This window comes from Oratosquilla oratoria, chromosome 18 (assembly GCF_046742065.1).
Source record: "Oratosquilla oratoria isolate Oo_2021 chromosome 18, ASM4674206v1, whole genome shotgun sequence".
In the NCBI taxonomy this organism is placed as follows: Eukaryota; Metazoa; Arthropoda; class Malacostraca; order Stomatopoda; family Squillidae; genus Oratosquilla; species Oratosquilla oratoria.
This window is the reverse complement of record NC_134794.1, coordinates 60956461-60982467: the sequence shown is the minus strand read 5'-3', so window position 1 is coordinate 60982467 and position 26007 is coordinate 60956461. Positions and strand designations below refer to the sequence as shown.

The 26007-nt window shown below is 42.3% G+C and overlaps 1 protein-coding gene across 6 annotated transcripts in view; it reads right to left on the bottom strand.

The window, feature by feature from the left end:
• Window positions 1–4073: 4073 nt before the first annotated feature.
• The window catches only part of l(1)G0289 (plexin domain containing lethal (1) G0289), a 47170-nt gene continuing 25236 nt past the window's right edge, over window positions 4074–26007 (bottom strand). Inside the window, exons 10-13 of one of the 6 annotated variants that reach the window (XM_076202204.1) lie at window positions 24674–24896; window positions 18553–18690; window positions 11373–11509; window positions 4074–10240 (exon numbers count right to left, since the gene is read on the bottom strand). In XM_076202204.1, the coding sequence (XP_076058319.1) occupies window positions 10163–10240; window positions 11373–11509; window positions 18553–18690; window positions 24674–24896 (576 nt within the window). In that variant the 3' untranslated portion in view covers window positions 4074–10162. Of the gene's footprint in view, window positions 10241–11372; window positions 11510–13401; window positions 14779–18552; window positions 18816–18856; window positions 19190–24673; window positions 24897–26007 lie in introns of those variants that run through there. The other 5 variants (XM_076202205.1, XR_012967313.1, XM_076202206.1 and 2 more) reach the window with 5 other exon arrangements.

The window sequence follows — 26007 nt, the reverse complement described above, 5'->3', positions numbered from 1 at the left end:
TGTCGATGTTGTTGGTCTGTTGTTTGTTACACGACTTCTTTTGACCTTGATGATGACCTTGAGATGATGACCTTGAGATCATTTAAGGTCAAATAATGACTTTGTGATGACTTGTAAAGGTTTCATTTGTAAGTACCACAGTGCCTGACGTCGTTTTTGAAGATGGATACATCGTAAAGATCCGACATCGTAAAGATACGACGTCGTAAAGGTACCTCGTAAAGATACGACGTTATAAAGGTGCGACGTCGTGAACATACGACGTCTTAAAGATACGACGTTGTGAATTTGTGACGTCGTAAAGGTACGATTTTGTAAACTACATAAAACGTTGACCAAGGAAAACGTTGCTTTCAGAGAACGTTGCCTATGGAAAACGTTACCCACGAAAAAAAAAATCTAGGGAAAAAAATTGACAATGGAAAACGTTGGCTACGATAAACGTTTGCTACGAAAAGAAAAAAAACGTTGAAGGTTTTATTTTACTCAGCGTTTGTCTTTGTAAAGAGAAATGTTTCTGGTCTTTTCGTTTGTTAGGTCACCCCCCCCCACACACACACACACACACGGTCCCCCGGTGTCACGGGGAAGGGACATCTCCAGACATCGGAGAGAATCAACTCCCTATTGTCCTTTCTTCAAAGCTCAACATCCTCAGGGGTGCAGCCCTGAGGGGCTGACACTTGGTCTCTGGGTGAAATCTAAGGCCTCCATGAACTTTGTATTTCCTTCAGTTTTCTATGCATGAAGCACTGACTGTATAACATACAATGAAATCAGATTTTTTAGTTTGGGCACCCCTTTGGATCCGAGTTCCACAGGATGGGTATAATATACCTATGCTTCTCAACCATGGGGCCAGGACATGTTGTTACTAATTAACGTTTCTATATAATGTAAGGAATCTTAAAAAAAGTCACTATCCTGGAATCAATGTAAATTATGATTGCTAGCTTGTGTGTGTGTGTGTGTGTGTGTGTGTGTGTGTGTGTGTGTGTGTGTGTGTGTGTGTGTGTGTGTGTGTGTGTGTGTGTGTATTCACCTTGGTCTTTGGATCACGTGTTGGACTCGTGATCGACAGCTATTTCCCTCCCGGAAGAGAGCTCAGAGCTCGTATGAATGATCTATGGGTAATGCTGACCTTTCATACACACACACCCCCAATTCCCCGCCCACGATACCGAAATAATTTCGGCCCTGGGCAGGATTCGAACCAGGTACTGCGAGCACCACCGTACTTCCCAGTCCAGCGCTCTACCAACCGCGCCACCGAGTCTGTGTGTGTGTGTGTGTCAATCATTAAAAAAAACATGAGAATGGAGGAATCTGCAGACCATAATACCTACACTTGGCAGTTCCATGTCCCTTACCACCTTTCATGCCCGTCCATAGAGTTATCTAACCTCATGAAACAACCAATTACTTCATCGCTCATTGAATAGTTTACCATTCGTTGACCACTCTATGAGTAAACCAGTTCTGGCCTATTTCATTCTTAAACCTAAATTTATCCAATTTAAACCCATTACTACACGTCCTTTTCTTAATATGATGACCTTGCCTGCATCATCCTTGTTAAAGTCCTTGACCCACTTGAATTCCTCGATTAGATCACACTCCTCGTATTTCCAGAAAATGGTACAGGGATACACATACCGAGGGCCTGTTCACACTGTTTTAACAGCCGCGGGTCAGCTACAATTTAAGTCAATGGAGACGTTCACACACAACCGCGCAGTTTTTCCTTGACTATGTGGTACCGCCGTGGTTCAAACCGCAATTGTGAACAGGGCCAATGGGGTTAGATCGGGGCTGAGTAAGGTCGTCTGGCAACATCGCGACCACCTTTGCCTGTTGTGCTATGAGGCTGATGGCATGGAAAGCGACCACCCCCAGGTCTCGTGTGCAACCGAGGAACGTCTATATCAGTGGTCCCCAACGGGTGTGCCGCGGCACCAAAGGTGTGCCGTGAGATCAACTGAGAGTGCCGCCAAAATCGAGGGCAAAAATCATTTTCGTATTACCGACTCCGTCATCCATTTTTGTTCATTAAAGCAGCATCAGTGTAAAGATAAGTATTTTCATATTATCCAGGGACAACATTTTGTTACACTGATGTTGAATCAACAAAATACTGACAAACTAGAATTTAGATTTTCTATTAGGGGTGCCGGGGACTTCTGAAAGGCTCGAGACAGAAAATTCTGGGAAACCACTGGTCTAGAGCTTAGGTTCGCTCCTCTTGGCTTAGCTGGGTCGAGACGACGATTGGTAAAGTTTACGTAAAAAGTTCAGGCTGTTTCATCCATTTACTTATTTAATTATTTATTTATTAATATTCTATTTTATTCATTCATTTTTGTGTTATTCACATTTTATTTTCTATCATCTTAATGATGTAAATATTATTTTCATTGTTATTTTCCTACTTATCTATATTTTGTATGTTCTGTGTGTATTTGGAAATGCAGCAAAATATTGAAACAAGACAAAAACTAAAAATAAAATAAAATACTTGCTGGGCCATGTGCACACGTGCGCGAGATTCACCACGGTCTTGAATCACGTGTTGGTTATTCCGAATAAGAGCTCCGAGCTCGAATACAGACCAATCTGTCTAGGAAAATATTAGTAGTCCTCACCTCTTCTTGGCCGTCCCACGACCTTACTGACCCAAAAGTGGCCCCATGGGACACGCTTGCATCCCCTACCACGTGAGACGCCACAAAGCCTCCTTGAGGAAACACGTGCGGTGCCAGCGTCGGCCAGCCACGTGACACATACACTGGATCCAGCGAGGAACGCATACCCTGTCTTTGCGAGTTACCGGCGTCAGAATGTTTTGCCTTCGACTTCCCCGCGCATCACACTTGACCTCACGCCAATTGGGAGCACGGGGCATGACCTGCCCGTGTATGCAAGAGCTGAACGGACGCCCAAGATTCAGATCGCCTTGGAGCATCATACGCGAACCAGGCTCGCTGCTCCTGCTTTCTCACCCCCCCCCCACCCCCACCAAGTAAAAAAAAAAACACTGTTCCCTCGCAAGCAGATCACCTCGGAGCATCAGCCTGGCTCGCTACTCCTACTTTCTCACCTCCTCCCCCCCATCCCCGCAAGCAGATCGCCAGGGAACACGACTTGAAACAGTCGTTACCTCCTTCGCCGTCTCATCCCCCCCCCTACTGGCGCCCAACATTCATTGCTTATTAAAATCAACTCTCAGAATGATTATATCAAGCTCTTGCTCAAATGGCGAGTGTGGAATCCGCCACCTGGTGTAAAGAAATGGTAGAGAATGTTGCGTCAACATTTTTATTAGATTTACAACCAGTTTGTCAAGATTTATTTTAAATCAAGTCCACAAAAATGTAAACACCTAGATTTCTCAGAACCACCGATGGGTCACATGGTGCTGTAAATGTTTTGCAGTAGATTTGGCAACAAATAGAGACGCTCTAACCAGCTTGGCCAGCAAGCACCTACATTCCAATTTACAAGTTCTTTCACAATTTCTGTTTCCGAGTGCTTTTCTTTTGATGCGAGCTTTCTACTAAAACTTCAGGGTAGTCATGTAATCATGGGATGCTGTCTACAACCTGTTGTCAAATGTACATGGTTCCTTTTTCTGCTGGGATATTGGCAAGTGTTGAGAGGCACAACTGTCAAATTGAGCTCTGTTCGGTTTCTCCTGTCAAGGATCCATTTGCTTGTAGCCACATCTGGTTGGGTTTTCTGCATGATGTGACAAGTATTGATTCACTTTATAGGGGCACTGTGCTAAAGATGATCCACTGACAGCATTCAAAACAAAAAATCTTGGGTAATTCCAGCCAGAGTCTACTTCATCCTGAGCAACATTAGTCAAGAAATCCTACATCACCGTCTGAAACTGGCATTTTGGTTAATGGTTCTTGTAGCAATCATTTTGAGAAGGGGAGTTGGGGGAGACTGCTTCTAGGTATGTAAGAGGCTCTTTGATCTGTGCATGGAATCTTACCCCCAGAAACCATGACATTAAGACAGATGTATCAGTCACAATTGGTAAAGGTTACTGTAATAATAAACCAATAGAATGTGGTTTGACAATTTATTTGAGTGAATAATAAAAGAAGGCCCCCACAGCCTGCCTCCTCTCCTTGTCTACCATAACAGCACTTTGAGGTCCTGGGTTCTGGTAGGCATGTAAGTGTCTACTGTACAGCGTAAATATCACAGAGTTGTACATTGGTGAAGACACAGTGGTACAAGGAAGATACAAGATGGAACTATGGAAGTATGGAGAGGTAGTAGACTAAGGTGGACATAACAAATTGAGGGAGAAGTTCAGAGTCTGAGCTGCAGCCCTCTGAAGAAACATGTACAGCGATTTTAAGAAATGTGTGAAGAATCTAAGCTTGTGTGACACGATCCAGGAACTTTGTTAATTTGTTCTCCCAAGCCAAAATAATTTACGGTTAACAGCTATGAGACAGCCAAATCAACATTCCTGGTTATGGTCACGCCTGCCTGGGAAGTAACCCTATGTGTGCTGTGGGTGTGTTTTTAGGCTCCAGTGAAATGACTGTGAAGCTATGTTGAAATATACAGAAGGTGGGATTGTCCAACAAATGATGAGGTTGAGCGATTCATCTGAACATTATTTCTTCCACCTGGGCCTTGATTTACAAAACTGTATGAAATGGACAAGTGCAAAATTCTTATAGTAAACCTGAACCTCTAGGTTTCTTGGAGTTACCAAAGAAATTGGGCAACTGCACTAAAAGACACGAGTGATATTCAAACAATAAGGAAAACCACCATAAGGACATGTCCACTGTCATTACCACAAGGCACAACTAGATCAACTGAGGCATGAGATTCAGGCTTTTAACATTAGTGGCCAAGTTAAACCAGTTCTACCTCCAGTCTGTCCATTATAGACTTGTCCCCAAAACTTTTTTTTGTAAATGGAGGCCCAGGCAACCAAGATGTGTGACTTGAATAGAGTACAGCCAGCAAATACACCTGGCTATTGACTAATCATTACTTGATTATCAAGGCAACTGGTGAAGAGGGGGGGCAAACTTGTTGCAACTTTGAATAGTAAAATATTCAAACTCTACAAACCTTACAAGATAACATTAAAATATACTCAATTATGCACTACTATCCATGAACACCTAGAGTAATGTATATATAATAGTTAGTAGAATAAGAGAGGACCAAGATAACAGCCATTCAAACATTTGTCAAACCGGCCAATAAATACAGTATTGATGTCTACTGACCAAACCTCCCCCGTAATGCTATTTTCCTCGTGTTAATATCACATGCCGACTGTTACAACATTATGCCGACCTGAACAAATGTTTGGGCATCCTGAAACAACACTCACATGTACGTACATACAAAAATGCACAAGGCTAGTTAGGGTTGTTTATGATACCCCATAATTCTTCTGAGGCAGCTTTCAACCCTAACATCTCAGGCGTTGGCAGCATCAAAGCTTGGTAAGATCAACCCTATGTCCCAACAAATCATTCCCTAATGCCATGTATCAATATTGTAAAATGACCAATGGATATGAAGCTCAATGAAAGTCAAATTACAGTGATGCATAGGGACGGCAAGATGACGAAATCCACTTCATACAGAAATGGTGGAATTTGTGGGAAATCTTGTGTTCAAAATATCTAACACTATATTGTCACTCTTATCATTCCACATCTTAGTCGAGGGTGGAAAAATCAAGCGTATAACAAGGCACTAGCCTGACTCGCAAGGCAACTATCTTGTCAAAAGTGTCGTGAGTTTTTGTTAAGGTACTCCTTTGCAATGACGCCTGCCAAGCCACGTCCTATGCACGGAAATTATCACTGGGAAGGCTTGTACCTCCTCCCCCTTGGATTCAAAGAGCAAACGCCAAGTGCCCCGACAAACAATCCTTAATAAACATTGAGATTCAGCCACAGGACTGTATCACATCCTCAAGACACTTAGAAAAACAGAAAAATAATAGTAAATAAAAATAAGAACTTCAAGACTATAAATGTAATCAATCATGCCTCAACACCCTATGGTCAAATTAATCAAACTTATGCATATATATATAATATATAGTGTACAGTATTTATAATTCAAATGTGTTTTTCAAGCCCACTAAACATTACCCCATAATTAAGTTTTAGTTATCAAAAATTTCTGATGAAAAATTCAGCTAAAACAAAGCCATTACGAAGCATTTAAATCCACACTGATTTGAACATTACCAAGCAAAATAATATAATTGCTACAGAAAATAAAGCTTTGAACATTACATGCCTTTGAAGGCTCCATTAATGAAGGACAGTGCAACCCATTATGAATTGTCCCAGGTCCTTGTTTCACCTATGTACAAAGATTCCTAGTTGGACCTTCCTTATGAATTAAAATAACATTACTCTTAATCTTCTCATTAATATTATTAGTTTAAAAGATCTCTTGGGACCAATGACCAGTACCATCAAGCAGTGGTTCGGAAAGATTGACGTCACGAGAGAATCCTCTCCTTGGCGCCGACCCTCAAAACCCATTACCACCGACCCCAGGGGGGTTGACACTCAATCTCTGGACCAGGCCCAGGATCTCTCTATCATTTTTAAATGTACTTCGACCTTTTTACAGAGCTGACAGATGGCAGCTGCTCCCCTACTCCTATATACCAGGGACACAAAACTGCCAATACATCAAAGACATGTCCCCAGACAAGCAGATAAACAAAATAGTCAGAGAAACCTACAATTCATTAAGCTCAATAAAGGTGGCTTTTAATTACATGGACGAGGTAATGGAAAAAAAAAAAAAAAAAAAAATAGTAGTCACACTGATAAGACCAAGATTGGAGTACAATACTATGTACACCTAGTATAAAAGAGAATACAAGGAAAATGGAGAGAATCCAAAGAGCAACGACAAAGATGGCCCCAACACTTTCAAAATTGACATACGAACAAACATTGTCTAAACTGGAACTACCAACCCTGGAACAAAGAAGAGAAAGAGGCAATCTATTGGCCATTTCCAGAATCATGAAAGGCATGGAAGTTCTTGACAGAGAAGACTTATTAAAGTGGGGAAAAAAAAAATGGGGACATGAAAAGAAACTCAAAAAGAATTGTTAAAGAGCAGATCTGGAGGGTAAAAAAAAAAAAAAAAAAAAAAAAAAAATCCAGTGATATCTGGAACAAATTGGACAAAACGATAGTGTGCAAACACCATAAAGGAATTTAAGAACAAACTCAATGTTGCGAGATACACTTCGAGCATAGCTCCCCTTCCCGTATAATACAACTACGTAAACACACACACAAGTCTGGTTCTTCCCAGAGAGATCTAGGGGAGGGCCTAAGGCTGTATGGTTACAGTTCGGGAAGCTAGTGGTAGAAGAAGAAGGAGGAGGAAAAAGAAGAAGAGGAAGAAGAGGAAGAAGAAGAGGAAGAAGAGGAAGAAGAATAGGAAGAAGAAGAGGAAGAAGAGGAAGGAGAAGAGGAAGAAGAAGAGGAAGGAGAAGAGGAAGAAGAAGAAGAAGAGGAAGAAGAAGAGGAAGGAGAAGAGGAAGAAGAAGAGGAAGAAAAAGATGAAGAGGAAGAAGAAGAAGAAGAGGAGGAAGAAGAAGAAGAAGAAGAGGAAGAAGAGGAAGAAGAAGAGGAAGAAGAGGAAGAAGTGGAAGAAGAAAAGGAAGATGAAAAAGAAGGGGGGAAAAAAAGTGCAACCAAGCTCGTTTACTTCCACGACTGGCTACCTTGAGCATATTTATCAACATGAAACTGAAAAGCTAATGTTGCTATTAAGTTAAAATTCGTCATTAAAATTGGTAAAAAATAACAATTCCTCTCACCAAGTCCTCTCCCCAGATAATTGTAAACCAAAATTAATTTTACTTCTTAATTTCATGATAGCTAATCTACAGCTTTTCCCCAATGCAATTCAATCTTTCGAGTATCCATGCTATCAGCTTCAAAAGAGATTATACATTTTAATGGTTCATGCAACCCCAACATTAAATTCTTTTTCCATTTTAAGTTTCTTTTTTCTCCTTTCAAATCATTTAAACTATTTCAGCATATGCAGCTTTTAACTTAGCATTATTCAACTTGTATCACAAATATTATATCTCCCAACCAAGCTAAAAGCCTGTTAACAGTTCAAACGCTGACCAAATTCTTAATGGAACAAATAACCCTAAAAATCCTCCCATCTAAAGGTTGACCTCGCATCTAAGCCATGTTCCTTTTTTTTCTTTTCTTTTTTTTTTCATGTATAGAAGTTTCTAAAAACCCACAAAGTGTACTTCATTCCTTAGTTCTCTAAACGTGGTTAAGTAGATGATAATCGTGAAAAGTTTCCTATCAAGAATTCTAACACTTTTCAGTAGTTTAACGAGATCAGATTTTACGCGCACACACACACACACACACACACATTTACCAAATGTACTGTATGTGTATGTGTGGCCAAATCATTTTTCTAGTTGCATGTAACTAGTTTGAATTACGGTGGCCACAAATAAGGAACAGGCTACACGCAAACCTGACACTGTGGGTGTCACAGCCTGACACAAAATTTTTTTGAATCACAGTCTGACCACAAACACAGCAGCAGTCAATTCTAATCTGGTTAATATAAAATAACTACATACATACATACATACATACATACATACATATACCAAGGCTTTTTCCCCCTTACAAGGGAGGTAGCCAAAAAGGATAAGGCATAAAATCATTCCCACCCATTCCATCCCTGAATACACTCCACACCCCTCCACCCTCCCTCTCATCTTAGCACCTCCTGGATGAAGCAGTGTCACAAGACACAGCACATCCACAGCAAGGCCGCTTCATTAAATCGGCGACCCCCTCTCCATCCCCCCTATGCACAAAGGAGAAGACGGGGAGAAATCCCTTCGGGCTGGGTCAAAATTTGCTCACACATACTACCTCACCCCCCATCCCCCCACCCATCACACCTCATGCATCACATCATCCATATACAACCATTCTCCATTCACCCGTCTTCTGTCCTCTCTTGTCCTTCCTCAACAGACATACCCCTCTTCCCCAAAGCCCCCTTCACCCCATCCATCCACCTCATCCTAGGACGTCCCTTTATGTTCACTCCCTCCACATCTGCCTTCCATACCTTTTACTAGTCTTTCTTCACTCATTCTTTCCATGTGTCCAAACCATCCTAATACTCCTTCATGAAATAACTAACAAGTCTTTATTTATCCCTCCCCTAATTATTGCTGGTACTGAACACTATAAACCCATGCCACCACAGAGGGATAAAGCTCCGATATCATTCTGAATACCATATTTGATCAACTTCCTAAAACTTTTATCTCAAGAATTACTGCCCACTGTACATGTATTACCTTTGTAAAACATTCGGATTATTTTTTTTATGCAACGAAGAATAAACAGCATCTAAACCAGAGGAATGGTTTTCAGATGTGCGTATTACATACCTGTATCATTCCATGTATATGCACGTCCTGTTGAACATGCACTCGTGTGTGTAAAACCATGAGAGATAATACATGTACTGGGGTGTGTATTGATAACTGAGAAATATGTACATTTGTAAATGTGCCTACATCTTCATGCATGCATGTATGTATTTATGTATGTATGCATAATTAAACGTGAATGTTGATGTATTACAAACACATGCATACAATTGCTTTGTATAAACTTGCCTTTGCATTTACTTCAGTGTTTAAAAATACAACATTCATAAGAGGAGACTGTACCACAAGCTGGAGTAAACAAGACTATGTTCAAATCCACATGCATGTGATTGTCATTAACAAGACAATCTGTGTTCAGAAGTATTACTATGTGTACTTTTGTTACTTGATGAAGTATATGTACCTGTGGGTACACAAGTACATCACAGTAGACATATGCATGAGCAATTTACGTGCACCCGCATATTTATATGCTTCTTCATATACATGTTTACAATTATACAGCATGTATACATGTGCACTAACACATAAATACTTACAAAGACACAGTCAGGTATCTCGTATCTTATATCTCCTGGCAAACTATACAAATATTTTTCAAAACAAACTCTTTGTAGCGTTTCCTATATTGACAGTTTCTCAATTTCAGATGCGATGAACGTGCTCTCTTCACATGTGGATGCTGTGAATGGCAGCTGGTGTGTATCGTGCCTCTCCCCTCCTCAAGGACCACATACTGGGACGGTTCTGATGAGGAACAATCAGTGTTGAGCTCACAGAAAGTTAATACTACAATTCTTCAAATTTATCCATCATTATCTATAAGGCAATGTGGTTTAATATCCACACCACTTACTTTCATTACCACAATACCTTTAAATCCTATTCTCACCCATTCACCTCAACCAGCTTTTTTGCACACTTTAATACCTGGTGGCATAAGAGGTTGCATACCTGGAAGTGTGACAGTCTTGCGTTAACTTAGTTGTGGGTTCTAATCCCACACTCCTCTCTGATTCTAAAGAGCGACTGTTACCTGCCCCCAACAGTAAAAGTGCAAATGGCAAAGGTGATGGCTTCAGCCTACATGCCTACTAGAGTAGGCTCCTCATCTTCTTCTTTAATACCTCCTCCTCAAAACATATCCATTCTTTTTCCACTCGCATCCACCCCTCTTTCATTATCTTCCACACATCTCCAATTTCTCAACTTTCTCACTTTCGGTTCCTTTCTGCTGCCTACCAGACACACTGCCCCAGGGCAGTGGACAAGGTGCAGGGATGACCCAGATACACTGTTCTCCACATTCTATATGCTCCCATCTTCCAGAAGGTAAGAAGCCTACACCAAGAGGCACTTGGCTGTGGACAAAGCAGTCACCTTTGCCCTATATGCTTGGACTGTTAGGGCAGGCAATAGTCACTACTGGGAATCAAAGTGGGATCTGAACCCAGTGAATGCAAAACCAGCATGCTTCCGATTAAACCACAAGTGCACAGTACAATCTTCCAGACATTCCAGTATTCTTTCCCCTAAACACATTCACACCCACAATTCTCCCAACAAGCCTTTCAAACACCACTATGTATTCCATTAACACAACGACCATCTCACCAACCACCCTCACCCTTTGACACGTTTCTGAAACACTGTAGTACTACCTCTCATTTACGGACATTAATTAGCTGTGTTTGCAGTGTTTTTGGTGTTTTTGCTGTGTTTTTGGTGCTGTGCAATCACTGTGCAACCCAAAAACCATTCCAAATCAACAGATTATTCACATCAACGGACACCGTTACCCCCCTTTTAGTCCGTTAATGAGAGGTAGTACTATATTTGCAATCAATTCTTTCAATACACAATAGATAACAAAACCTACCCTGATCAAGAACTGTCCTGATGGCGTGTGTGGGAAGAAGTATGCATACGCGACCCAACCAACCACGGCCAGCAGCAGGGCAACTATGAAGACTGTTCCCACAACGACGCCCATATTTGTACTGGCTGCAACAGGCTCTAGAAAAACAATATAACCATGAGGCAAAGGCAACAAAATAAACATGTTAGCTTAGTAAAGAGGAAAATGGATATGGTATGTGGGAATTTTGTAGAAGTGTGACTGGGGATGAAAATGGCACAGATTCCTCTTGGAAGAAACTTTAGACTATTGTCTGTACTGTATCAGTGTATGACTGCTTCTATGTCCCCAGAACAACATGGTCAGGAGAAGAGAGCAGTTGTTGGTTGTCAGCGCTCCACGTACAAAAAAGTGCAAGATATACAATTAAAATTAATAGATATCCTAGGCCCAGACCAGAGATCAAGTATCAGCCCCTAAGGGCTCCTGATGGAGCTGAGAAGATTGACAGCTTCACTGTCCATCTTGTAGTATCATCACATACAGGTACCTGTGGTGTACATTTGTGTGTACAGTACTTGTACATGTATGTATTTGCACATACTAATTCTTGCCTCGAGTTTCAGCGACTGGAAACCTGTATCCCAACAGTGGCTTGCAAATGTCCTCAGACCCTCCTATAGATCTTTCTGGGAAGAAATCATTGTTTATATTGTATTGGTGTAAGACAGTTTCTATATAAACACCAAAGTGGTTGGAAGAATCATCATTTATTAACTCCTTTGGTGTAAAGGTAGAGGAAATACAGTTAGTCAATAATGGGAGATCTTGGATCCTGCCCAAGGTTAAGGTTGATGGATTATGAAAACAGACAGCAGGGAGAGGACTCTCTGCCATCCTTCTTGCAGGACCACCAGTACCAGTTATTGCAACAAAAACTAGTAACTTGCATCAAAGGTTTTCAAAATGGGGGTCCTAGATTGCGAAATATTTTTGAGGGGTCACGAGATCCTGCAACTATTCCTCTTCCTCCCCTTCCTCCCACAGAGACCAGGAAACATGTTATAGTGATTGTCAGAAATGCTTTGTTGCTGGGGGGAGTAGGTTGCAAATCTGTCAAAGTAATTTGTAGGGGTCACTGTCAAAAAAGTTTGAGAACCCCTGACCTATATAGATAAGGAAAGGACACATGGAAAGAATGAGTGAAGAAAGACTAGTAAAAGAGGTATGGAAGGCAGATGTGGAGGGAGTGAACATGAGGGGGACATCCTAGGATGAGGTGGATGGATGAGGTGAAGGGGGCTTTGGGGAAGAGGGGAATGTCTGTTGAGGAAGGAAGGGAGAGGACGGAAGATAGAGGTGAGTGGAGAATGGTTGTATATGGATGATGTTGTGATTGCATGAGGAGGAATGGGCAGGGGGGTGTGGGGTGGGGTAGTATGTGTGAGTAAATTTTGACGCAGCCCGAAGGGATTTTCTCCCCGTCCTCTCCTTATATGCAAGGGGGGACGGAGAGGGGGGGTCGCCGATTAAATGAAGGGCCTTGCTGTGGATGTGCTGTGTCTTGCGACACTGCTTCTGACCCAGGGCGGTGGGCAGGGTGCAGGGATGACCCGTCATCCAGGAGGTGCTCAGATGAGAGGGAGGGTGGGAGGGGTGTGGAGTGTATTTAGGGATGAAATGGGTGGGAGTGTTTTTATGCCTTTCCCTTTTTGGCTACCTCCCTTGTAAGGGGGAAAAAGCCTTGGTATATGTATGTATGTACCTACGAGGGGGACGGCGAGGGGGGGGTCGCCGAGTAAATGAAGCGGCCTTGCTGTGGATGTACTGTGTCTTGCGACACTGCTTCTGACCCAGGGCGGTGGGCAGGGTGCAGGGATGACCCGTCATCCAGGAGGTGCTCAGATGAGAGGGAGGGTGGGAGGGGTGTGGAGTGTATTTGGGGATGAAATGGGTGGGAGTGTTTTAATGCCTTTCCCTTTTTGGCTACCTCCCTTGGAAGGGGGAAAAAGCCTTGGTATATGTATGTATGTATATCTACCTACGAGGAATGCCTAAATGTTTTTATGAAAATATTTAAATCTAGACAATGACAACAAAGCAAATAAAATCTTGATAGAAGTCCATCAATCTGAGAATTCTTATAGCAACTTATCAAACTCCACATTGAAAAATCAGAAAATCAAAATTCTACTAAAACATGAAAACAATAATTTTAATGTTACATTCATGCACAATTAGTACCAACTATGTACAATGATTTAACTTTAATATCATGCATACTAATGTTAACATTACATGCAGTTAGATCTAATCAAGCCTAATAAAAATGTTATTCAAATCTATACAATTACTATTGTTACACAATAATTATCATTCAACACTAAGTACAGAAATTTGAACACGTGTTCACCTTCAGCAAACCACACAGTGTATTAAATGGATAGAAATTTTGTTTCCAATTTTTCTTTGGCAAACAGCTTGGGCTGTGGGCCCTACTGTGGATCTGCTGTGTCTTGCTACATTGCACCTGACCAGGGCAGTGGGTAAGGGACAGGAATGGCCTTTCCACTGCAAGGAACTAAGAATGGAAACGAATCGGGGATGGGTGGGAGTTGTTGTTGCTGTTGTCATTCCCTATACTGTCTGGTTGAGCAGTCCCATCTCCCTGACGAATTCCATGGCTGGAACGAGGTTTTCCCACAAACCCCTTGGAGAGTATATACTGTTGTTGTTGGTCTGCATGGTTGTGTACAATGCAGTCTTCCATAATATGTTGCGAAGTGTGAAGTCTTCCATAACACGGGGTAAAGCGTTTCATCCTGGACAGTTATCTGTGATACAGTCATCCATCATCCTCTACTAACTGAGGATGGCTGGATGGTGGGTGGCTGCACTGTAGTCTGGCCAGGTGGATTCAGTCCTTTTCAAGGAGAGAGGATTCAGAGGGATGATATCAGAGGGATGATATCAGAGGGATGATATCAGAGGGTCTGGGATAGGAGTCTGATTGGTGGCAGTGGGTACATGGCTTGGTTTGCTACTTCCTCTATAAGGGGGAAGAGGCCTTTTGGTGTGTAGATAGATGGATAGGTCTCTATGCCAATGGATAGAAGAAGAAAAAAAAATTGAACTACAGTACCCCATACTGGCAATCCCTTGACAACAGTACATCAGACATTGCCAGATAGGCTGCAAGAGATACCAGGGGCAATGGGTTGACTGATTGTAAGATTATCTTCCACACAAGTATAGTTAATCTAACCTCTATGTGGTACTACTGTTGGACAGTAAGACTGCATGAGGATCTTGGGTATAGCTTCAGAGTTGGCAAGTGAGTGAAGGGAAGTGGGAGGTGACAGTTCTTTCTTGGAGACAACACTGCATTAACAGTTGAGTTGGAGGACTGACTGTAACAGTTGGGTGTCTGGTGAGGCATGAGGGAAGATAAAGCTAAATGTAAATGTGGACATGATATTGAATATTTTTGTTACTTTCATCCATACTAGGAACTCGCATGGTTTTGAATATCCATCAATATGAACCTATCACAATCAGTGTGGCCTGCTTGAGGTGGTCCTGGGAGATGAATAGCCAACAGAATCATCTCTCTGATGACCTTTGATGCCTACTGTTATAATTGCAACTAACTGAAACATGGGGAATGACCGATACGTTTATTGTGGGTTATGCATACATGGAGCACTATGTGCTCACATTATGACAAACGGGTATGGACTGGCATGACGGCAACCATCTCCTGCTACGCAGAGTGAAGACAATGCCACGTCTAGTAAACGTATGAACGAGGCCTTGTCGGCCATAACAAAGAGTCCTTGTACTGGAAGTGTCACTGATGGTCACGGCACGCTACAACACTATGGTGCCCTGCTATATGCTAGTATCCTAGGCCAAAGCACTATAAAACACTACCCCTCCACCACTATGCCTGCATGACCATCACGAGAAGTATGCCTATTTGCGAGCTGAAGAGAGTGGCAGGGGCGGAATTGGGGGGATCCACACACAAGGAGAGCAGGTCCTCCACAGAGAGATGGAACGCACCGCAGCGGTGTCTTTGGAGGCCAGTGGGTGCTTCCGTAGGGCAACAGGGACCACAATGTGCTGGTCGTACAGCACCAATTCCTTGGAGGTGGAGAGGGCGGACCAGAGCTTCCAATACAGACGGATGGAGTCGGGTAGGGCGAGGCAGTCAGACGGGAACCCAGAGGATATGCAGGTAAGCAGGCAGCCATAGGGTTTTATCAGTGCCGCAACCCAGAGTCTTGAGAGCATCCTATCGGTGACAGGTGACTGGTTGTCCCTGCAAAGTGCTGGCATTACCAGTTATGACGCTCCCGACGTGAGGATGGGGATGAGGGGGACAATGGTCCATCATCGACAAGAAGTGAGGCAATCCAAACTGATATGGTTTGCATTTGAATGTGGCCCTAGTGAAAGTAACCATCTCCAGTGATAGTGGTGCATCAGGTTTCGACATCCATCAGAAACCGCGAGCCACTCTGGTCTTGGAGGAAGGCATGCCCGATGCTCTAGAGAAGCGACATCCATCTTCAGTACCACTGGCAGGGCAGAGTCAAAGGGTGCCAGCACAAGCGGCAACGACAGAGCTTGCCTTACAACAGGTGTGATGATACCTTGCTGCACCAAGCCAAGTTCTTCCTTCATTTGAACCTGAAATGCGAATGGTACCGGCCTGGGCATGTGGGCAGCAAGGGACGTCACATTGGCTAACGGGTAGATTCTCATAGGGGATATATGAGATATGTTGGCTACATATGTTGGCGCCAAGAGTGGCTGCTGTGAGTAGGTCTTTGATATCCCCAATATACCTAGGCGCCGAGTGCTTATCACAATGATGTCCACACCTGTGGCAGGCAGCATACAGATGTGTATGCCAACAAGTGGTGGAGGGGTGATCGGCTGGAGGTGTCCCGTTGTGGGGGGTCATATGTCGGCACCAAGAACGGCAGCTGTAGGGCTCGATATCCCCAACCAGATAGGTGCCAAGTGCCTATCACCTTGATGTCTGCACCTGTGTCTGGCAGCATACAGATGTGTATGCCTACAGGTGGAGGAGGGGTGATCAGGACCGCCAGGCCTCAGGGTGGCAGGTGCCAGCCTTCCCCGCTGAGGCAGGGTGTGCATGCGTCTGGCAAGAAACCCTTTGGCATACCAACACGGCACATGTGTGAGGGTCCTACTTGACGTCCAAGATTTTCACCAGTAATGCCTCGTGTGAGCAGAAGTTAGTCGTGACCTCCTGCAGCGACATAATTGCAGTGGTGGAGCAGGGGAGTTGTATCAGTTCCTAGGCTGGGTGGGCATGGCCTGCATGGGTCAACAGAGCTCCGCGCAGGGTTGTGTTTGTGGCGGGCAAGGCAAAGTTGTGGGATGAAAGGCCCCTTTGTTCACACCACTACATGTCCACGAAGGCATGTCACACTATTGCATAGCATTTCATGGTCTGCATGTTGTTGCTAGCACTGCACTCACGGTCTAGCATGTACACTGTTGCTTATTCGTCGAGTTCTGTCAGTGCTTCGTTCACATGCGCGCCATTCATGTACACTCCACCAATTCGTGCACTGTCCCATACTTCACTGTTGCAAATTGCAATCAATTGCATATCCTACTCACTGCACCATGTTATGATTGCAACAAATTGAAACACAGGGGGAATCAATTGATGCGTTCATTGTGGGTTATGCATACATGGAGCGCTATATCCTCATAGTATGACATATGGGTATGGACTGGCATGAGGGCAACCATCTCCTAATACACAGATCAAAGATGATGCCACATCTAGTACACGCATGAATGAGGCCTTGTCAGCTGCAACAAAGAGTCCTTATACTGGAAGCATCACTGATGCTCAGGACATGCTACAACACTATGGTGCCCTGCTCTATGCTAGTATCCTAGGCCAAAGCACTATAAAGCACTACACCACACCTATCAACAACTTTGCTTCGATATGGAAGTCCAATCTGAAATACATGGCACACTCTCTCTGAACCCAGCTCAAGATATCTTTCATGTTTGACTGCTTCAAGTGTAGTCTCTACAATTTATCAAAATTTTTCCCTATAATAATAATGTTTGTCCTTCATTAATGAAGATGACTATGACTTTGGTTTTAGATTTAGGATCTGTGACTGTGGGTCCGGAGGTGGATGAGACCAATCCGGGCCCAGAAGGCTCACCCATACTAGGACACACATGGGTGGGTGTTGCAGCGAAAGTGGAGGTGGTTCGAGCCTTGCTATGAAACATGTTTTCTCCAAGTCTCAGCAGTCATCTGGTCTCTGATACACGGACTCCTGCAATGACCTCATTTTGCCAAGCTGGACAATCCTGGGCACAGGATTCCCAAGTGCTGAGACTGATATAAGGGCTTTGAGAGACAACACATCACTAACACAACACAAACAACAGTCCAATGCTTCTTAGTATGATGAGTTTTAGAACCACAGACATCTGCTGCATGCCTTTGGGTTTCCAGTCAGTAAACCCTTGAGGTAACATTTACAGAGGTGAACTTTTCACATCTGCATACTTCCATGACACTGAAAAATTTTCCTCTGCCATGTAGTATTGCCTTCCTTCAGCACAGACCTATTTATACGGAGCCAAGCTGGTTAAATACTGTTATATACTCGACAGAGGGACCCAGCCGGAAAAGGGACTACACAATCTGAACAAAAGTAACCCTCACAAATAAAATAAATAAATAAATACATATATTGCAGGGATGACTGTGCACCTCCCTATGCAATAATGCCCACATAGCTTTAATCTGAATAATACCAGACACTTTTCCTGAAGTACAGACATAACTGATAAAGACAACACTTTAACCAAGTACTCAACTGAATAAAATCCACTGCAGAATGAGTAAACTATAACTTTCTAATTGTTTAAAACCATCCAAAAGCACAATGTAGGCACCAAGGCCCCCACAGGTACAAATCTAGGACACTTACCTGAGATGCAGTACAAGAAACTTGCAAAACTTGAAAGACAATCCAAAGCCACATGCATTTAAAGACAAAAGAATGCACAAATCCCACAGTAAAGCATAGGAAAGAAAGGATGACAAGGGGCACGTATCAAGTACAGAACGGGACACATCCAGGGGGCAGCTGGGGATGTGGGGAGGGACACACAGATATACCTGGCCCTGAATCCTTTACAGCCACAGCATCACCCGATTGGCCATCTGACACAATCCTGTTGGTTTTAAGCTGCTCCTCTACGTGCTCCTTGTCTTCGGAAGTGTCATTACCAGAGGAATATGAAGAGGAGGAGTTGTCTGAGGGAGAGGGTGGAGTGGAAACCTTGTCAGATGGTGAAGTACGGAAGGGGAGGAAGTAAAAGGATCAATAGAATCACTAAAGGTGCTGTGAAACTGCGGTGTTGGCATGGCTGTGGTTGAAGCTGCAGAAGGAAATTCTTAGGTAAAGTATTTGTTAATGTTAATGAGACATTTTATCTGTTTAGTTTTGATTTTAAGGTTTAATTCGGTTAAAATCTTAATAATTTTGCATTATTTTTCTTCACTTGTCCTAATGAGGGTTGCCGTTAAAGCTCAACCCACCCCATATACACACACACCCACACCAATTCCAGCAAATACAATCTCTGTAGCCTCTGGTCCCTCTTGCAGAAGACCTGTGGCCTTCAAGTAACCTGTGAAAGCCTCTGAGCTTGATCACAAGTCACTGCATTGGAAGGAGACATTAAATGCACATGTTCAATGCATCCTTCATCCAGCCAATCTTTGGTTCTGCCATTCTCAATGACCTGTGTGCCTTTGAAAAAAAAAAGATTGTGTTGGGTCACTTATGGTGAAAACTTTTTCACTTTTCTTGTAGTTTGATCTCCTATAACTCAGACTGGACAAAATGGACCATAACAAGCAGGAGAAAAGCCACATTTTGATCCTAATACAACAAGGTTTGGGTGAAGGGTGAATGGATGCCTTGGTTAAGCCACCCCACTGTAAGGGGGAAAGGACCTTTTGGTATATACACATATCCATGTTCACTGGAGCAAAATATAGTAGTACATTAGTAAATCAAATGAAAACACCACTGTCAGAGTAAACAAAGTAACAATAATACATACATATATACTGTATATTTACTATTTCCTAAAAAAAAAAAATCATACATCTTTTATAAAATCACTATTTTCTGTACTTCTTTTGTATTTGCACAACTATATATGCAAAAAAACAATCTTACATTATAGATATTTTTGTCTTTTACATCCTGTAAAAGATTACATTTCAACTTCTGGTATAGTTTTTTGTTCTGTACTTATTTCTTACTGCAAAGATACACGTAAAAACTTTTAGTCTTACATTATACCAGGAGAGAGGGGGGTCTAGAACTTTTTTTTTTTTTTTTTTTTTTTTTTCATATTTTCATGTTACTGTACTTTTCCCCCTGCTTTTTGGCCTGAAAAGGCCAAAAATCACATCCATTTTTATCTAGGATGTATGGGAGCATTGCCACATGGGGGCTGAAATTTACTGCTGTCTATCTTACCAAAAGGGATAATTTTGAAGCATTTCTAATCCTATTTTGTGGTACAATTTTTTATCTATCCAAGCTAGAGCAACAAATTAGGTACCAAATGAATGAGCAGGATCTACATACATCAATCATTAGAATTGATGAATTTTCCTGTAACTTTTAATAGATACGAAATTGCTGAAAATCTTTACTTTTATACTAACCTGGAGATAAGGTTTTTGCATGGAAAATAGAGCAACAAAATAGTTATTTATAATATTTACAGAAAGAAAAAAAATTCCATATATATGACATATATATAGTGGAAAGTGCAATTTTGCAACCATTAACTGAAATTACCAAATTTTGCAACAATCCATTAACTGAAACTACCAAAATAATCATGATTATATGTATCAAAATGATGTTACACATTCATTTGTTAAGTGTTTGATTCTTGAAGCTTTCCACAGCATGGAGGAGATATTCCCTCTGCTTGGGATCTGTGGAGATGACATTTGCAACATCCCATCATCTTAACTCCATGCTCAGTGACATCATTCACTCCTCTGGCCATGATTCAACACAATCCAAGAGCCAGTCAGGTCCAATGCTAAGGATGTCTAATAGACTGCGGCATTCCGTACCAGTGAGATCTACTAGTGTGGTCCAGTCACCTTCTGAAACACTGGTTGTCCCCTTCTGAAGCTATCTGGCTTCCGAGTGGCATGCAGCCTGTTTCTGCTCGTCACTAAGCCTGCTGCCAAAGAATATGAATGGCATGGCCTCCTGTGTCAAGTACCACTTATGATTTTCCATCTTCTGAAGAATTGATTCAGCAACCTCTGGGTCTGATCTCTTGTACCCAACATGTCCTGGATGAGCTGAAGATCATTCACAGGAGCATTTGCAGCAGATGATAACAGTGCCAGGAAGATGTTGAATCATTCCAGCTTTGCAAAGTCTCTTAATCATACTCAACCTGGTCTCAAAACATCAGCACTAGGGGTGTGCCGATTCCATTTTCTATTTGCTGATGCCGATTCCATTTTTCCCTGAATGACGGGTCATCCCTGCACCTTGTCCACTGCCCTGGGTCAGAAGCAGTGTCGCAAGACACAGCACATCCACAGCAAGGCCGCTTCATTAAATCGGCGACCCCCCTTCTCCGTCACCCCCATTGCATAAAAGGAGAGGACGGGGAGAAATCCCTTCGGGCTGCGTCAAATTTTGCTCACACATAGTACCTCATCCCCCATCCCCCTGCCCATTCCACCTCATGCAATCACATCATCATCCATATACAACCATTCTCCATTCACCCGTCTTCTGTCCTCTCCCGTCCTTCCTCAACAGACATTCCCCTCTTCCCCAAAGCCCCCTTCACCCCATCCATCCACCTCATCCTAGGACATCCTCTCATGCTCACTCCCTCCACATCTGCCTTCCATACCTCTTTTACCAGTCTTTCCATGTGTCCAAACCATCCTAATATTCTTTCATCAAACCTATCTCCCAGCTCCTTTTCCACCCCTGTTCTCCTCCTCACCTCCTCATTTATCACTATCCAGCCTAGTTACCCCCATCATACTTCTCAGACACCTCATCTCAAACACATTCAAACTCCTTTTCTCTTCCTCTCTTATGTTCCATGTTTCTGCCCCATACAGTGCTGTTGGCACAATCACTCCTTCATAGTCTCCTCTTAGCATCCATTCCCAAATGTCTATTCCTCATTACACTCTTTAATCCGCCAAGGCATTTACTCGCTTCTCTCAATCTACATTCTACCTCCACTTTCACTCCACCTTTTCCTGCCACATTTGCACCCAAGTATCTAAAACTATCCACTTCCTCCAGTCGTTCTCCCTTAATGCTCACTTCCAGTCTACTGCCACTTTTTAGAAAGCTTTATTGCAAATGTTTGGAAAGACTCATCTGTATGATAACTAAGAGTAGAAATAATCCTTCACTCATATGAAGCAAAGAACAAAAGAAGTCAGAGTCTATCTAATGTAATAGAATTTTTATCTACCCACTTTGAATGTATCAATGAACCTAATGCTTCAAATGCCACTGTACTGGTTCTAGCCTGAGTACGGAGAGTTCCTGGTGCAATAAAGTAATTGTGGGAGAAGCCATAGCTGAAGTTGTTACCTATTCCCCATATAAAAATGACATTATGTTTACTAGATATACTGAGATGATCACTGACAGATACAGGGGCAGGTATGGTTCAACCACTTCTGAGCAACATGTATGAGAAAAATATTGCATACAGTCCCAGACTCAACACATAAATACTGGCATCTGCTTTGAGGGGGATATTCGAGTCTTGAAGGAATACCTTTGGAAGGCAGGACAGGAGACCATTGAATGCAGTATGGCTCTCATCCACACAGGGATTAGCTGCTGATCTACAGCTACACACATGATCCTGTCTCATGCACATCTACAAAAGCATGGAACTATGAAAATTTATACAAAAAGGTCACGACTGTTTAAGTGAAATTAGCCTCATCTTAGAATACGAAGAATAATGGAAAACATAAGTATTGAAAGGGGTGACCATTATATACATACAGACAATATGGCAGTCTCACAGCACATGAGCTACTGGAATCCCACATGGACTCGGAATTCAATACTCATCTGACAACATCCACATGCACAACACTGGCATGGCTGGAAAACTGCAGCAATACGTCGAGAAATCTTGTGGCATACCGATGGCAGCTAGTGGCAAATTGACGAGCTCAAAAATCGAAGGCAAAAATGGCTGGAGTCGATGTTCAACAGAACAATACTAAGCAGATGTGATTTCACTTTTTGCACTTCCTAAATAGTAAAGAATTTGTGATGACATTCACCACAGATTCAAGTGAACCTAGCTGTGAAACGAGTGAAGAAAGAAAAGGGAAAAAAAAAAACATGTGCCAAAACACCTGCAAAAACCAATAGTTCACTCGTGCACTAGTTTCAGGTAATTTGTCACTAAATTGTCTCACAAAATTAAGTTTATAACTGCTGCCACCATACACATAATGGTGGGTTAAAGTTTAACACGTTGATACAATCAATATTTATATAAAATTAACGCACAACACACAGTGTGTGCTTTCAACCAAAGTAGGAACAATACTGCCTTTACATAGCATGGGCACTCAATTGTGAGGGAATACAATTCCATTAGCACAAACCCACCAGACATATATAATTACACATATTTACAGTGTAATCACAATACTTCCGACTACTACACCATTTACACATGCTCCCTAATCCCCCCATCCCCCACCCATTCCCTTCCATGCATCACAGCATGATGATGATGATTCAGTTTAATATTGCACACTCCCCCATCAGGAGGCTAGGATCTCTTTGCTGAGGACTTTGTGGCAAGGAATTTAATGAACCATTCCCTTGGTCTAACTCACTCACAACAGGGCTCAACACCACAGCCTCAACCTGTCAGAAGTAACTATGCTCTAGCCCACTCAGCCAGCAAGCATTCACAAGAATAGAAGAAAGTCTGCCAAATACAGTCTTCTTTAATCATTCTGCTAACAAGAATGGCAAGTGGCAATCGAAATATAGATTTTTCTTCACTTTTCTTTCACTCTGACAGTGTTGTTTTCATGACACACACATGTCTACTTGTGTATGTACAGACTTGAGGGCGACACATTAAGAGGAACCAGGTTGTGGTGGCCAAGGAAGACTTCACCAAGGTCAAAAAAAATTCTCACGTATATTGTAACACCTGATCTTCCTATACTAGCATCTGAAAATCCTCATGGACTATTTAGTCTTTCCCGAATCCACCACCAAATGTTCAACATATTAAACACGTAATCATATCATGGAGCTGTCTCCTTTCTGGTCATCCTGTTTCAATTAGTTCTGTCCAGTACGAGTGAAGTTACAGGTGATCAAACTCAACAAGAAAGTGAAACAACCAGAGACATATGATACGACCATTCTCTCCAAGAGTACACATTTCACTGAAGGTAGCACAGCAGGTGAATTGCAGTACGAGAGGTGCGCTGCACACAAGTATACATTTCTTTGCAATCAAAATGCAATAATAAAATCATTTATAAGTTAATACCCAGCAACTTGCTAGAAAGGCTTCCATCTTCAGTATCTTCAGTAAACCAGAAACTAGTTCATGGAAGAGCTCATGCACAAGTAATGAAACCCCAAGTATGCATCTACATTACAAACTATATAAAATACTTCCTCCACCAGACTGTAGTCAGAATACAGGTTACAATGATGCCTGTTATACTACCTTCTTACTACTTAACCCATTAAACTCCGATGACAAGATGTCTTGTCATTTGGTCAAATAAAACAAAAAATCATAAAACACCAAAATGTTTGATCAAACACCAGAAAAATATGACGTCAGTCCTCCTCGCTTCGCTCGCGAGCGAGGAGGACTGACGTCATATTTTTCTGGTGTTTGATCAAACATTTTGGTGTTTTATGATTTTTTGTTTTATTTGACCAAATGACAAGACATCTTGTCATCGGAGTTTAATGGGTTAACAGAGGGAAAAGGTCACTGGTATATACATTTACAGACAATTTCATTCTGACCAAAGAAAGTACTAATTGAAAGTCTTAAGTCCTGACATCATTCTGTGGCAAGACACATGATCCAACAATTTAGCATCACCTTGTTGTACCTGTGACCCTCTCATAATCCAGTCCAGTCTACATCAAAAGTTTGTCAATTTGTACTACATATCATGAAAACAAACTGTTTACCTCCAGTGTGCGGTTCCACAGATGCTCCTTTCCCGAATGTCTCAACTGGCTGCGTTGTTGAAGGTGCTATAGTGGTGGTGGTGGTAGTAGTTGTGGGTGGTGTTAAGCTTGCACATGCCTCCTGCGAATCAGTGTTGACCATGTCGCAACCACTCTGTATCCAGTCTTGTCGATTGCGGTCTAAACCTGAGCTGCACAGCTGTTTTGCATTGCACCAATAACACTGCAAACAAGAGAGGATTTGTAAGTCTCACATAATGACCATGGTCACTGGACAGATCAAAACAAGATCTATCCATACATGAACCTGTTCCAACCCATCTCGTTCCCACGCATCAAGTTCATCAAATGCAGAAAGAAGTTCAATGACTTGCCAACTTTCATGCACTTCCTGTACAGTAAGCCATACATGCATATACATGTACATACATATATACAAACATCAAATGGGGGATTCAAGGCACACACACACACCTTTCCATCTTCCAACATCTATTTGATATCCCTTTTATCTAAGCTCCTTGTGGGTAAAGGGTCATCCCTGTCCACTGCTTAGGTCAGAGGTAATACAATACATCAACAGGGCTTGACAACTTAAGGCCTAGTGCACAACAAGCCTCATGCAGCACTGCATGAGGCAGTTGGCAGCGTTGCATGCAGTGCCAAGTGTCCACACCAGGCCTGTGCTGAGGGGAGGTCCTGGGGGTGTCCGAGCATCCGCCCCTTTGCCCTGTGCCCCAAAAGTGCCCTTCACAAAAAGACTATGAAAATTAATGAAAAATTATTTCTCAAGCTTTTTCCATTTTCTTACTATTCAGAAATTATAATGTGGAAAATGGTGTTGCACCCTACCGGACAGTTGCCAAATACGAATAATACAAAAGAGTGAAGTGCCCAATTTCCTGCCCAAAGCACCTACCCCTTGCAATGTCTGTGCACGTCACTGGTCCACACTGTCACTACCCTTCCTGAGCCATTCCCAATCACTTTCCACTCATATCTATCCCTCATTCCTTCTCTCTTCTTTGCTTGACAGATATACACCTTCTATCCAAGGACCTCTAATCCTGTCGATCTCATTCTTGGTCTTCATCCCAAGTTCACTTCATGCACTGGTGCCATTACACAATTTCTGCTAGCCTTTCTTTACTCATTCTTTCTAAAGGCCAATGCCATTCTACTACATATACATGTATAAACAAAAAGATATCTTTCCCTAATCAAAGTTGATGAACAAGTCTTTGTAGTGTTTCTATGCTACAAAATGGACAGCAGGAAGTAAACATTTTTAAATTCTATAATGTTCCATAAATCCATTTAGCTATTGCATATTA